General features: G+C 57.7%; 2 protein-coding genes across 27 annotated transcripts in view; both read left to right on the top strand.

Annotated features, from left to right (window-relative positions):
- Positions 1 to 3,347, top strand: part of ANK1 (ankyrin 1) — a 245,627-nt gene extending 242,280 nt beyond the window's left edge. For all 26 annotated transcript variants that reach the window (XM_015145302.3, XM_077943561.1, XM_077943550.1 and 23 more), the window contains one exon: positions 797 to 3,347. Coding sequence is in view for 9 of the 26 variants with exons in the window: in XM_077943561.1 (XP_077799687.1) it covers positions 797 to 823 (27 nt within the window). In the remaining 17 variants the exon portion in view is untranslated. The remainder of the gene's footprint in view (positions 1 to 796) is intronic.
- A 2,656-nt stretch (positions 3,348 to 6,003) lies between these two features.
- Positions 6,004 to 11,721, top strand: NKX6-3 (NK6 homeobox 3). Its single transcript, XM_001094557.5, has 3 exons — positions 6,004 to 6,710; positions 8,595 to 8,764; positions 10,205 to 11,721. Exons 1-3 carry the CDS (start codon positions 6,329 to 6,331, stop codon positions 10,448 to 10,450), a joined length of 798 nt encoding a protein of 265 aa, XP_001094557.1. The 5' UTR covers positions 6,004 to 6,328; the 3' UTR covers positions 10,451 to 11,721.
- Positions 11,722 to 12,285: the final 564 nt, after the last annotated feature.

Raw genomic sequence — 12,285 nt, 5'->3', positions numbered from 1 at the left:
TGGAGGCTGGAGGCCCCATGGGAACAGGAGAGTTTTCTCACTGCGAATCCCAGGCTGAAGAATGTAGGCTTAGCTCCTCCAGCAAATCTGCTCTTCTCCAGACTAGGACTCAATACAGGAGGAGGAGAGGAGGATGCATCTGCTTTTCAGAGATCTTGTCCATCTGAGGGGAATGGGGAGAGCAGCCAGAGGCAGCAGTCAGGAAGAGCTGTGGAGCTGTCACCCTTGAAGCATGAGCTCCCAAAGCCAGGGAGCCTGTCTGCACCATCCCTGGGTCCCCAAGGCTGGCGCATGGCAGACATCAGTGCATGTTGGCAGAGCTGAACTGAGAAAGTGAAGGTGTCACCTAGCCTCACCTAGCCCCTTCTTGGCACAAGCCCTGGCTCAAGAAAAATGGCCCTTCCTAAGTACAAGGATCTGCTGGGGGGATGTCTCCCCAGGTGACCACATAGGCACAGGGGCCTCTGCTCCTCTCCCAGGACATGGAGCACAGCACTGTCCTTGGCCCATACAGTGAGGCATCCTAGAGCGCTCGAGCACTCAGAAGGAATTCATGAGGCCTATGTGGCGGCTCTGAGGAACAGCCTCTGCATAAGGAGCAAGAGAAGGAGGGCAGCATCTCAGGAGGTTGGGCCTGCAAGAGCAGCACCCTCTGCACGTCGCCTTGCCTGGGGAGACTGTTTTTCCTGAGTCAGATTCGGCCTGAGCTGCCAGCACAAAACTCTGTGTGTAGGGTTTTTGCTGGACGTTGCCCTTTTGCATTCTAAGTGACCGCTTCTCTCTTTGTGTCTCCCAGGATCACACCTCGACACCCAACCCCTGAACCCCACACACTCTGCCATGCACACAGGAGGAGAGCTGGACCTGAGGGCCACCGCAGCGGTGCACACGTTCCTCTGGGCTGACGGCATGACCTCTGTAAGGGACTCCCGCTAGTCCCCTCTTCGCATGAATGACTGACTGTAGACGCATGACCTCCAGGCTTCAATCCTGCCTCTTGCAATGACAGCTGATCTGTCGGAACCAGGACACAAAAGGAGCAAGAAGCGGGGAGAGAGAGGGATAGAAAACAGGCGCGGGAGAGCGTGTGAACGCAAAAGTGAATGAGGGCTTTTTGTGGCTGGGGATGGGTTTTGGTTTTTGGGGTTTTTTTTTTAGTTGTTTTGACTTTGTACAGGGTACTTTTTCCTGACCTCATCTGTCAGAAATCCATGTGGGCTTCCTGGAAAGAAAAAAAAGAAAGAAAGAAAGAAAACTAGGCATGAAATCAGTTTAGCCACCTTAATCTTAAGCCATGTCCTCATCTGCCCACCCTCCCCAACCCAACCTACACACCTCCATTCCACTTGTGACACCCCCTCCACTCCCTGGTGACGCTCCTGCCAGATCGCTCTACATGACATTCAGGACACACACACACACACACACACACACACACCACTCGCCTCCACTGAATCTACACACAGATTTTACTGTGACTTCTGAAGCTGTATAGACTCTGCTGTGGATAAACTGGAATTTTTTATGTTGTCTCTCTCTCTCTCTCTCTGCCAATTTCAGTACAAGTCATCTTCCAACGGAAAATCATTACCTTGAGAGTGCATTCGGGGTTCCTTGTGTTAGGGACTTAAGAATCTGAGGCGAGGACTCCCAGGCTTACCTGTAGGGCTCAAAGGGAGCCAGGACCCCATCTGAAAGGGTCTTCTCTCTCAGTCGGGGGACGGGCCGGTGGCTGACCCAGGATTGCACCAGCATGTCCATAGAGAAGAGATTTTCTATATCTTCAAGCACTATATCATAGTCCGTGTTCAAAGTGTAAACTGTACAGTAATCAGCCTTGTGTATATGAAAAACAATAAATACTATGCAAACCAATAGAAACATTTAGCAGTATGTACAGAGCCTGACAGCACAGCTCCTGAGGACTTCTGTGGCTTCAGGAGAAGGAGCTGTGGCCTGCCTTTCAGTGAAAGAGGAAGGAAAGGAATAGGGCTAGTGAATGTTTATCTGCCAGTTCTTAGAAGTCAGGACCACCCAAGGTCTCCCAGAGTGAACTTGGTGCTCTAAGTCCAGGCAGCCTGCAGGCTGGGGGCCCTGGGTGCAGGTGCCAGGCTCGAGGCTGTTCCCTGTCTGCCTCGGTGCCTCCCCTCTGCCCAGCCCCTGTGGCCTCTTGGAGAGGCCAGCCAGGGAGCTCCCTGGATCGCATGACCAGTGGTAGCAGAGTTGGTGGCAGAGAGCCTGGACGCCAAGAGGCCGGGGCCAGGCTCTGGGTCAGGGCAGAAAGGAGACAGACAGCTGGCAGTTCCTCGCCTCGGTGCCATCAGGGAGGAGCCTTAAGTTCCACTAGAGCCTCCGGCCCAGGGAGGCCCCAATCAGCACAATCCCTGCCCGCCCTCGCAGCGGGCGTCCCCAGGGCCAGGAGAGAGAGACAGGGCTGGCTCCTCTCGACCCCGGAGCCGCGGTGTGGACGGCCTGGCCCCGTCCGCCCCGCCGCTCTGCGGGAGTGTCCTCGGGACACACTTAAACCTTCCAAGTAGCACAGAAGCCCCCTCCACGTCAGAGGCCCCCTGGCCGCGGGGCCTGTGAGCGGAGAGGGGCCCTGCCTCCCCCACAAGTCCGCTCCGATGCACCCAGGGCCGAGCAGGCCCCGGGGCGGCCGAGGCACCTTGTCTGCCGGGGGCGGGGCTGCTTTTGCTTCCTTAGAGGGGCGGGCAGGGAGAGGAAGCTCTAGCTCCGGGCCTCAGTTTCCCCGAGGCTGCCTCTGAAGAGCTGCAGGGCGAGGCTGGACGGCTGCCGTCGCCGCCAGAAGCCACCCTGGCCCGGCCTCCAGGGCGCAGAGGCGCCCCCATTCTTCCCCCCATCCCGGGGGCCACGGCAGGGCGGTCGCGCAGCGCGGCTGGGACCGATTCGATGACGGCCCAAGGAAGCTGGGCGCAGGGCTCGCCTCCCCCGCCTCGATCCTGCACCTTCCTCTCCCAGGTCGCCGCTGCAGCCAACCCAGTAGCCCCCTTAGCGCCCCCGCGGGCCCCGCGGCTCCAGGCTCCGCTTTGGCACCTCTGCTCCGGCTGGCATGGCTGCACGCTCCGGCTGCTAGTAGGAGCCGTTAGGGGAGGAGTTTGGGGTCTCCACACGATGCCTAGAGAATGCTGCAGTCTGCACATTAGACGCTTTTTAGAAGTTTTGAAATTACCTTGATTTTTTTAATTGTTATGAAAATGGATCTTTTCTTGACTCTCCCACATGCTCTGTTATGGGAGAGAATCCCCTACCCCACTCTGATGTATAGACCATTCTCCCTACACCAGCCGAACCAATGTCAAAATTAATAAAGAAATGGACTAATGGCACAGGGCTCTATCTCTCCTTCCCGCTCGTCTTTAGGGGGTAAGGGGTGCTGAGGCCAGCCTAAAGCCTGGGTTGGGATGTGAAGGAATCTATGGGTGGGGCTCAGGTCCAAGAGAGCCTGCCAATGCGCAGTCCTCCCAGAAGCCTGGACAATCCCTTAATCAGGACCCCTGACCTGGGAGAGGCCTCCAGAGAGGTGGCAGAGTAGATTTCTATTCCACCTGATGGCTCCCATGGGATGGGGAGAAGCTGGGGGTCGGGGGAGGGGGCACCACAACTCACCAAGATTCTTGGCCAGGCCCCCAGCTGGCATGCACTGAGGGTGCTCCCCAGCATTTCCTAGGAAGGCATCTGGCCCCAGTACTCAATGCCATTCAAAGTTCAAGAACTTTTTCTTGCTGTAGGGAAAAAATTGCCCTGTTTCTAACTAGTCGCTAACACTTCCTGCAAGGCTGGTCACCAAGCTGACCTCAGTTTCCTCATCTGTCTAATGGAAGAATGGGTTAGGTGGTTGCTAAAGTCTCTTCAGTTTCTCATCCTAGGGGTGCCAGACACCAATGCCTTTGTCAGGCTTGGCATCTGTAATCCCAGCACTTTGGGAGGCCGAGACGGGCGGATCACTAGGTCAGGAGATCGAGACCATCCTGGCTAACACGGTGAAACCCCGTCTCTACTAAAAAATACAAAAAACTAGCCGGGCAAGGTGGCGGGCGCCTGTAGTCCCAGCTACTCGGGAGGCTGAGGCAGGAGAATGGCGTAAACCCGGGAGGCGGAGCTTGCGGTGAGCTGAGATCCGGCCACTGCACTCCAGCCTGGGCGACACAGCGAGACTCCGTCTCAAAAAAAAAAAAAAAAAGAATCAAATCATTGGCTGTGGCTTTCCTGCCACATAAATTCCCCATCATGAGGGGGTGATGGAGTCACAATCCCAAGGCCCCTGGAGCACCCCAGTCCCACCCCGCTCCAAGCCTCTCTCCTGGAATCGGAGAGGCCGTCCAGGCCAGTGGGCATTCGCAGCAGGTCATCTGCAGCACCCAGGGGGCTTTTCAAAACGCAGTTTCAGAATCACAGTTGCCTGGGTGGGATTGGGTGGTGACGCCGAGAACCAGAACCAGGTCTATCAGATGGCTGTGGCACTCAGCCTGGGGGCAAAGCCATCTCAGACGAAGACATAGCTCTTTTCCCTTTAAACCAAATTTGTAGAGAATCATTCCACACCCTTTGTGAGGTCTTTCTTGCATAACCTAAATCCTTTTGCTACAGAGGGTCAGCTTCTGCGTGAGAAGGAAGCTCGCCCTGAGCCCTGGGGTCCTCTGCTCCCCACTGAAAACCAAGATGGTCTGGAAACCCAGGAGAAGCTCAGTGAAGCAGTGCCTCTCGTCTCCCACCTACCAGGGCGGCCTCTGGGAAGTGAGAGATCAAGCTCTGCAGAGCTCATGCCTGGTCAGGAAGGGCTCTGGGGCCACCAGGCACAGAGATGAGCAGAAGTCCGTCTGTCTGGCAGTCACAATCTTTCCTGGCATTTTACATGTTCAGGCCAGTGGCATGCTAGTTTCCATTTTTAGAGAAAAACGGCAGGGAAGAATCCTGCCCAGTCCAGAAATCACCCATATACCTGGAACGTGGGCTCCAACTCCTCTATACCTTGGTTTCCCTGTTTGTAAAATGAGAGTTTCCCTCAATAAAGCCTTGTACATTATAAAAATTTATTCAAGGAAAAAAAAAAGCATATGCATGCTCTGTGATTCAGCCCAGTCCCGTGCATCAACTACTAACTGAGCTCTGACAGAGTGCCTGGCACGGGGCTCCACCACCCTCTCAGCCATCAGGGATTTCAAAACTGGGCACCACACCAGACAGAGCATGGCCATTGCTCCAGCCGAGGCACAAATGAGGAAGAGATTCTGATAGGGAGGTCAGGGAAGGCCGACTAGAGGTGGAGGCAAGAACAGGCACGCAGGGTGGCCCTCTTTTCAGCCTCCTGCAGCTGGAGGAGGCACACCCCGGCACTGTCAGGGCTGCCCATGCCCCACCCTGCCCTCTGCCCAGCAGGCTCCCACCCTAGGCTCTCAAGCCAGCCACAGGGACTTGCATCCCCCAGAAAGCAATGCCACTCGGCCTCTTACCCCATCCCCACACTTACCCAATCTTAAGCCACTTACCCCATCCCCCCATGAGGAACGGAAGGAAGAGCCTGTGTTCTCCTGTGGAGCTTGGACATCTGCACATAAAGGGGCCGGGGCAGCTCCCGGACAGTGGCCTCGGAGTTCAGCCTCATCTCCCCCAGGGAAACAGCTGCTTGGGAGCCTCCCGGGGCCCCCAAGACATTCACCTTTTCCTAGATGCTAGACTTGCGGGGAGCAGATGGACCCTCTGGCGATGAGCAGGGCTTCTAGAGCTAATTCGCTCTCTGTCTTTCTCACACACACGCGCACGCACGCGCGCACACACACACACACACACACACACACACACACACACACACCCCCTGGCTGATTTTACAGTCAATCTTTCAAAGTGCAATTTGTCTAGGAAAAGCCAATGTGAGGCCCGTGTGTGCCCCGACCAATGGTGGCGCGGCTCCGGCGGCTCAGCCAGTCTCGGGCCTGTATTCTAATGGGCCGTATCTTTATCAGGGAAATGTTCCTTCTCTGAACTTAAAACTTCTCATGTAGGGTCCCCAGACTCAGAGGCAGAAAGGGGGTCTGAGCTGAGGCGTAGGGGGCCACCCAGTCCAGCCAGGGCAAGGAGAGAGGCCAGGAGCCCCGGGGAGGCCTCCCACCTGCCCCGAGCACCTGACTTCCGAGCAGCTGACCGGGTGCCGGTGCCTGGGCCAGGGCCTGGCCGAGGCCTTAGGTGGGAGGCAGTCAGGGGCTCAGAGTTGGTCCTGACCCTCCAGGCCTGCCATGAGATTTGGGGCTAGAGTGTGGGCTCTTGGGTTTTAGGGGCCTGGAGAAGCCTTCCCTGTCCTGACTGGGAGATCATGGAGTCCAACCTGCAGGGGACCTTCCTGCTGAACAACACGCCGCTGGCTCAGTTTCCGGAGATGAAGGCCCCTGTGTGCCAGTACTCAGTGCAGAACTCCTTCTACAAGCTCAGCCCCACGGGGCTGGGCCCCCAGCTGGCCGCGGGGACCCCCCACGGGATCACGGACATCCTGAGCAGGCCCGTGGCTGCACCGAACAGCAGCCTCCTCTCCGGCTACTCCCACGTGGCAGGCTTCGGGGGGCTCAGCTCGCAGGGGGTCTACTACAGCCCCCAGGTAGGAAATTTTTCCAAGGCTGGAAACGAGTACCCCACCCGGACCCGGAACTGCTGGGCGGACACCGGCCAGGACTGGCGAGGCAGTCGGCAGTGCAGCAACAGTGAGTACGGGGCCTCCCCAGCCACTTACCCGCACCCACCAGGCCCCGAGGGGCAGAGAACGAGGAGGGGCCTCCTCCCGGGCACCCCACACCACTGCCTTCTCCCCCAGCCACCATTAATCCCTGGACTCGTGGCCTCAGCTCAGTGCAGGCTGAGTTCCACCCGCTCTTCCTTCCCATCCAGCAGTGCTTGGACACAGGTGTCTGAGCCACCCCCCCTCACCTGCTGCCCCCTTAGCTGCCTCTAGGGCCCCCGGCAGTTCCAGATCTAGAGAAGGCCCCATAGCCCACACCTGCAGGGTCCAGCAGGCAGCCCAGCTCGCTTCTGCAGCCCAGGGTGCATGCATCCACTTCTTCACCCAAAGCAGGCAAATGCTACCCTGTGAGGAAGACATGCCAGCTTACCTTCCCAGACAGCCCTGGCATCACTCAGGGGTGCAGAACACACCCTGACCCCATCCAGGTCCAGCCTTTGAGCCAGGGGACTGATGCCCACCACATCCTCTGGTTTCTAGCAACAGCAGCTGCACCAAGTAGCCTGTCTCCGGGAGGTGCTGCTGAGCCCAGCTGAATTTGGTCCTGGCTGTGGGGAAGCAGGGGGCCTCTTCTCAGCCCACCCATCCCTCAGCCAAGGTTTTCAGAGGGTGGGCCTGTGATGCCATTCAGGGTTACTGGAGGAGGTGGCAGGGCGTGCCCGGGCAGGTGAGGCTCCGCTGGGAGGCGGGGAGGTGAGAGTTTTTGGAACCTTCCCTGTGCCACTGAAGCCCTGCCCACGTCAGGCAGGGGCCTCCACTTCTGTCTCATCTCTGGGCTCCCCCACGCCAATAGGGGCTTGGGGCCAACCTAGGAATCCCCAAAAGCACATCTGTCCCCCCATTTGCTACTCTGCCTTGCCAGGCACACTGCCTGACAGCCACCCCTCCATGGGCTGCCACCCATCCCTGTGCCCCTTGAGGTGAAGGCCTCCTCTCTCGGATCCTGTTTTAGGCTTGGCTTCGGGGGCGCTTTAAGCCTCAGCTGGCTCTCTCTTCCCTCCATCTCCCCCTCCCCTGTCCACATCCCACACACTACCTCTTCAGTCCTGAATGCAGGTACACACACAGGGACATAGCCAAGAAAGTCAGTGGCTAATGAAGGCAAAGGCAGACAGACTTGAAGATGATCTCTCAGGAGGGCCCTTCCTCTCTCTGTGCCTCAGTTTCCTCACCTGTAACTTGAGCTGTCAGACTGCACAGAACAAGGCCTGACACATGGGAATTCTGACTCCCCTGAGCCCACTTTCCACGACTCCTTCTCAAGCCGGCTGCCGTGGCCAGGCTGGAGGTCTCTGGCCTCTGTTCCAGGCTCTCCAGGGTGGTTTAGGCCACATAACTTCCAGGCCTGGTGACATGGGGAAGTAGCAGCTTGGGGCTTGGGGTTCCCCCTCCCTGGTTTCCTGGAGACCTGGGAAGTAGGGTCTCAAGAGCAAGGAAGTTGGCAGAAGCCAGGGGTGGAGGGAATTCACAGGCCCCGGTCCCTAATTATAGGAGAAGGGTGACCTGAAGGGACATCCCTGGGACAGAGAAAGAACTCCTGTTGCCCCTCAGAAGAAGGCAACATCAGCGAGTATTGAGAAATTTAGACAGAGAGGCATGAGGCTCTGCTGCCCCTCAGTCCCCTTACCCTAGGATAGCTGCCCTCTTGGAGCCCTGTCCACCCAGGCAGGGCAGAGGTCACAGTCACTGTTCTCCAATATCAAGAATGCTGGTCAGGGGAAAGGAATCTTGGTGTCCTGGCAACCTGTGCAGGAAGGAGAGGACAGGCATGGTTGTTGCCCTGACAGTGGTGCCTAGCCTCAGGGTCCCCACTTACTCTACTAACCCCACACTTCCTTCCTCCTGCCAGCCCCAGATCCCCTAAGTGACAGCATACACAAGAAGAAGCACACCCGGCCCACCTTCACGGGGCACCAGATCTTTGCCCTGGAGAAAACCTTTGAGCAGACCAAGTACTTGGCTGGCCCTGAGAGGGCGCGGCTGGCATACTCCCTGGGCATGACTGAATCGCAGGTCAAGGTAAGTCTGTGCGGGAGGTGGCGCCTGCCCTGCAGGGAGGAGCCTGCTGGACAGGACGGCACTTCGCTGGAGAGAGGTGGCCACACAACGCAGCCCCCCAGAGCACAGCTGTACTGGTGTCTGGGCAGTGCCTGCCTAACCCTGGAGCCTGTGATAATTAACCATAGCCAGGAAAAGGCAATCATCCACTGAGCCCCATTCTCAGAGCCTTATGTGCGGCACCTCATTTCATCATCTCAGCAACCCGGGGAGACGGTATTATTACCCATTTCGCAGATGAAGATCAGTGTCTCCCGCCTCAGAGAGCTGGGAGAGCTGGCAGAGCTGGGATTCAACCCCAGATGTGGGGGGACTCCAACCTCAGGCTTTCCCTCTACCCCCGTATTTGGCCAAAAATTCCAAGCACTGTCGGCAGCCTCTGGCCCAGATTCATGCTTGATGCCTGGAGCAAAAGGAGCTGACCTCAGTTTACCAATCTTTAAGATGAAGACAACGCCTTCTCCTACTAAGCAGGATCGGATGGGCTATCAGGGGCATGGAGCCTTGTCGTCCATGCCAGGGCTAGGGAAGGTGAACCCAGGCTTTCCCACTCCACACGCAGGGGCCCCAAATGTCCCCTAAATAGACCTGGGGAAACCTGTTTCTACCGCCTCAGAGTCTGGGGGCAACTTTCCCCATTTTGATGCTAGATCTCTCTTGGGACTTTGAGTCGGGGCACCGAAGCTCAAGAAAGCTCGGAACTGTGCAGGAACTGCTGGCTCAGTGACTCGGCGACGGGCCTAAGGATGCAGCACGGGCAGCTGGCACCTGGGTCTGGGCTTTGCTCAGGGCCCTGGGGCCTCCGAGCTCCCACCCGCTAAGCCCTCCTCATCAGCCGCTCAACTGCCCTGGGGCGAGAGCTGGGGGGAAGAGGCAGACTCCCCTGCACGTCTTTCTGCTTCTGAGGTGCATTCCTGCACTCTTCAACTATCCCAAGGAATGGACCAACGTTACTTTTCTAACCAGGGGAACAATTATTTATGAAGTAGGGTGAGGGTCTATGAAGCCCAGAGGAGGGACTGCTCATAAGCACCTTCCAACGAGTACCAGGGCTAAGCCTTCCACCCCCGCACTCCGCATCTTCCACCTAGAACCCAGGCGGAAGAAGAGGAAGAGGAAAAGGAGGAGGAGGAGGAGGAGGAGGAGGAGGAGGAGGAGGAGGAGGAGGAGGCGGCGGCGGCGGCGGCGGCGGCGGCGGCGGCGACAACACCGGGGAGTTGAGGGAGGGGAGGGGAGGGCTCTTGCGCTCACGTTTTTAAATTTTATTGTCCTTCCCCAACAGAAACGTGAATGTGACAGTCACTTGGTTGTTGAACCATTTGTTTAGCTGTAGCAGGGTGGCTGTTCCCGCGTCCCGTGCGCGCTGTGGCCCTGTGCCCTTCACAGTCTTTCTCATCGCAGGTGTGGTTCCAGAACCGCAGGACCAAGTGGCGGAAGAAGAGCGCCCTGGAACCCTCGTCCTCCACGCCCCGGGCCCCGGGCGGCGCGGGCGCGGGCGCAGGCGGGGACCGCGCACCCTCGGAGAACGAGGACGACGAGTACAACAAGCCGCTGGACCCTGACTCGGACGATGAGAAGATCCGCCTGCTGCTGCGCAAGCACCGCGCCGCCTTCTCGGTGCTCAGCCTGGGAGCGCACAGCGTCTGACGCCCGCCGTCCAGGCCCGGGATCCTGGCTGCAGCCCGCGGGGGAACGCCGAGGAGCCTACCTTCCCCTCCCCTTCCCCACGCTGCTGGGGGCGCAGGGACTGAGCCTTCTGATGAGAGGCGCGTGGAGAAGGTGGAGGAGGAGTGGCAGGTGCAGGGGAGGAGGCGGAAGAAGAGGAGGGGAGGCGGGAGAGGAGGAGAAAAGGAGGGAAAGGGGACAGGCATCTTAGCTAAGGGAGGAGGAGGCGAGGAGGGAGGCACAGCACTCCTGAGACCGGGAAGCCGCTGCCCCTTGCACCTCCGCGGGCTTCGCCTGCCACTTCTGCAGATTCACAAGTGGACAGAGGACTAAAATGACCAGGCTCTGCAGCCAGAAAACTGGCTGTGGGGTCCCAGACATGCCACTGTGATCCAACTTTTGTGGGGGTGGGGGGCAGGACATCCCAGGAAGAGAGGCAGCTGGCTGGGGAGTCAGAAGACCAGAGTCTTGGGCCCCAAGCCAGCTGCTGGCTGCAGAAGAAAAGACAGGTGAGTGGCCAGGTGCACTCCTCAGATCTGTGCACAGGAAGGATCCCACTGGAGGGGCCAGAGCTGAGCACCTAACCCAGGCTGCAGGAATCTGCCTCCAGGAGGGCAAGTGGGACATCTCAGTGAAGAATAAACGCCCCTGACACTCCAGAATGATGGCCCCTGAGCTGCGGAAATCCCCTTGGCCTCCTTTCCCCGATTCACCCTCAGGGTCAATACCTCTGAGACCAGAAGACACGGAAAATCCCTGACAACCGGGAAAAGGGGAGGATGCAGGGAGAGGTGAGGCGGGGACGGTGTACCCAAGGGCTGCCCACCTGGGCATCATTTGGTGCTGATATAAGGACAGGCCCACCCAGAGAGAAGGAGCATCCCATCTGGGGAGGAAAGGAAGGGCTGGGAACAGCACCCCTCCAACAAGGCAGGAAAGGAGAAGGAGAGCCCCTCCAGCTGGGTGAAGGATGCCAGGGAGGGGCTGAACCACGGCCTGCTGGGAATCATGGCCCTTCCTTTCCTCGGACAATCTTGCGGTCTGGCACTGGAGCCGGTGCTGACAGGGACGCTGGCCAACAGAGTGGTATTTTTCACCCAGGTGATCTGAGCTGCTGGCAGGTAGGGGGTGGGCTGGGGGAGGTGGGTGGGGACTGGTGGTAGAGGAATGCAGCCCAGAAGGGACTGAGCATTTGCCCATCCTTGTTGGCTTTCAAAAAATAAACAGTAAAAATAAAAGTCCCATGAACCTTATGGCTCCTGTACTTCTGTGAAAGGAACGAACGGCAGGAAACTGGCTGTGAGGTCCCAGACTTGCCAGCTGTGGGGACTTCCCCGAGGGCCGTTGTCTAGTCTCCTGGGGACATTCGTGCTCTGACAGGTTGCACAACACAGGTTATTTGAAACCTCACTGGTAGATGCCAGACACTGTCCCCAGGTGCTGAGAAACCCAAGATGAATTTTATGGGGTCCCTGATCTCCAGGAATTTATAGCCTAGTGGGGAAAATGATCTGTGTGGAGAATTGGGTATCATAAGAAAAATAAGGAGGGAGAGACTAGAAGAGCTAACTTTAACAGAACACCTGCTAATTTCTCCCCTGTAGAATGTCTGGATTATCACTGACCCCACAAGAAAACTAGGCAGTAGGTATCATCTTCAATGCATGGAGGAGAAAACCAAATCTCAGAAAGTTCCTAAACCAAGTCACAGAAGTGGGAAGAGGCAACCTCAGAGTAGATTCCCAAGGCCCTTTCAGCCACTTCCTTGGGTTGTGAAGGGCACCCTTCAAAGCCTTTTCTGTCAAATGAGAGGCTAG

The sequence above is a fragment of the Macaca mulatta genome, chromosome 8 (genome assembly GCF_049350105.2).
Source record: "Macaca mulatta isolate MMU2019108-1 chromosome 8, T2T-MMU8v2.0, whole genome shotgun sequence".
NCBI lineage: Eukaryota > Metazoa > Chordata > Mammalia > Primates > Cercopithecidae > Macaca > Macaca mulatta.
Note: the sequence above shows the minus strand (reverse complement) of the source record. Positions and strands in the feature narration are given on the sequence as shown.

Bases quoted from the DNA above. Each gene is read 5' to 3' on its own strand.
- NKX6-3 (XM_001094557.5), top strand. From the start codon at position 6,329: ATGGAGTCCAACCTGCAGGGGACCTTCCTGCTGAACAACACGCCGCTG. The intron at 6,711-8,594 runs GTGAGTACGGGG...TCCTCCTGCCAG, and splicing joins CAGTCGGCAGTGCAGCAACA to CCCCAGATCCCCTAAGTGAC. The intron at 8,765-10,204 runs GTAAGTCTGTGC...TTCTCATCGCAG, and splicing joins TGACTGAATCGCAGGTCAAG to GTGTGGTTCCAGAACCGCAG.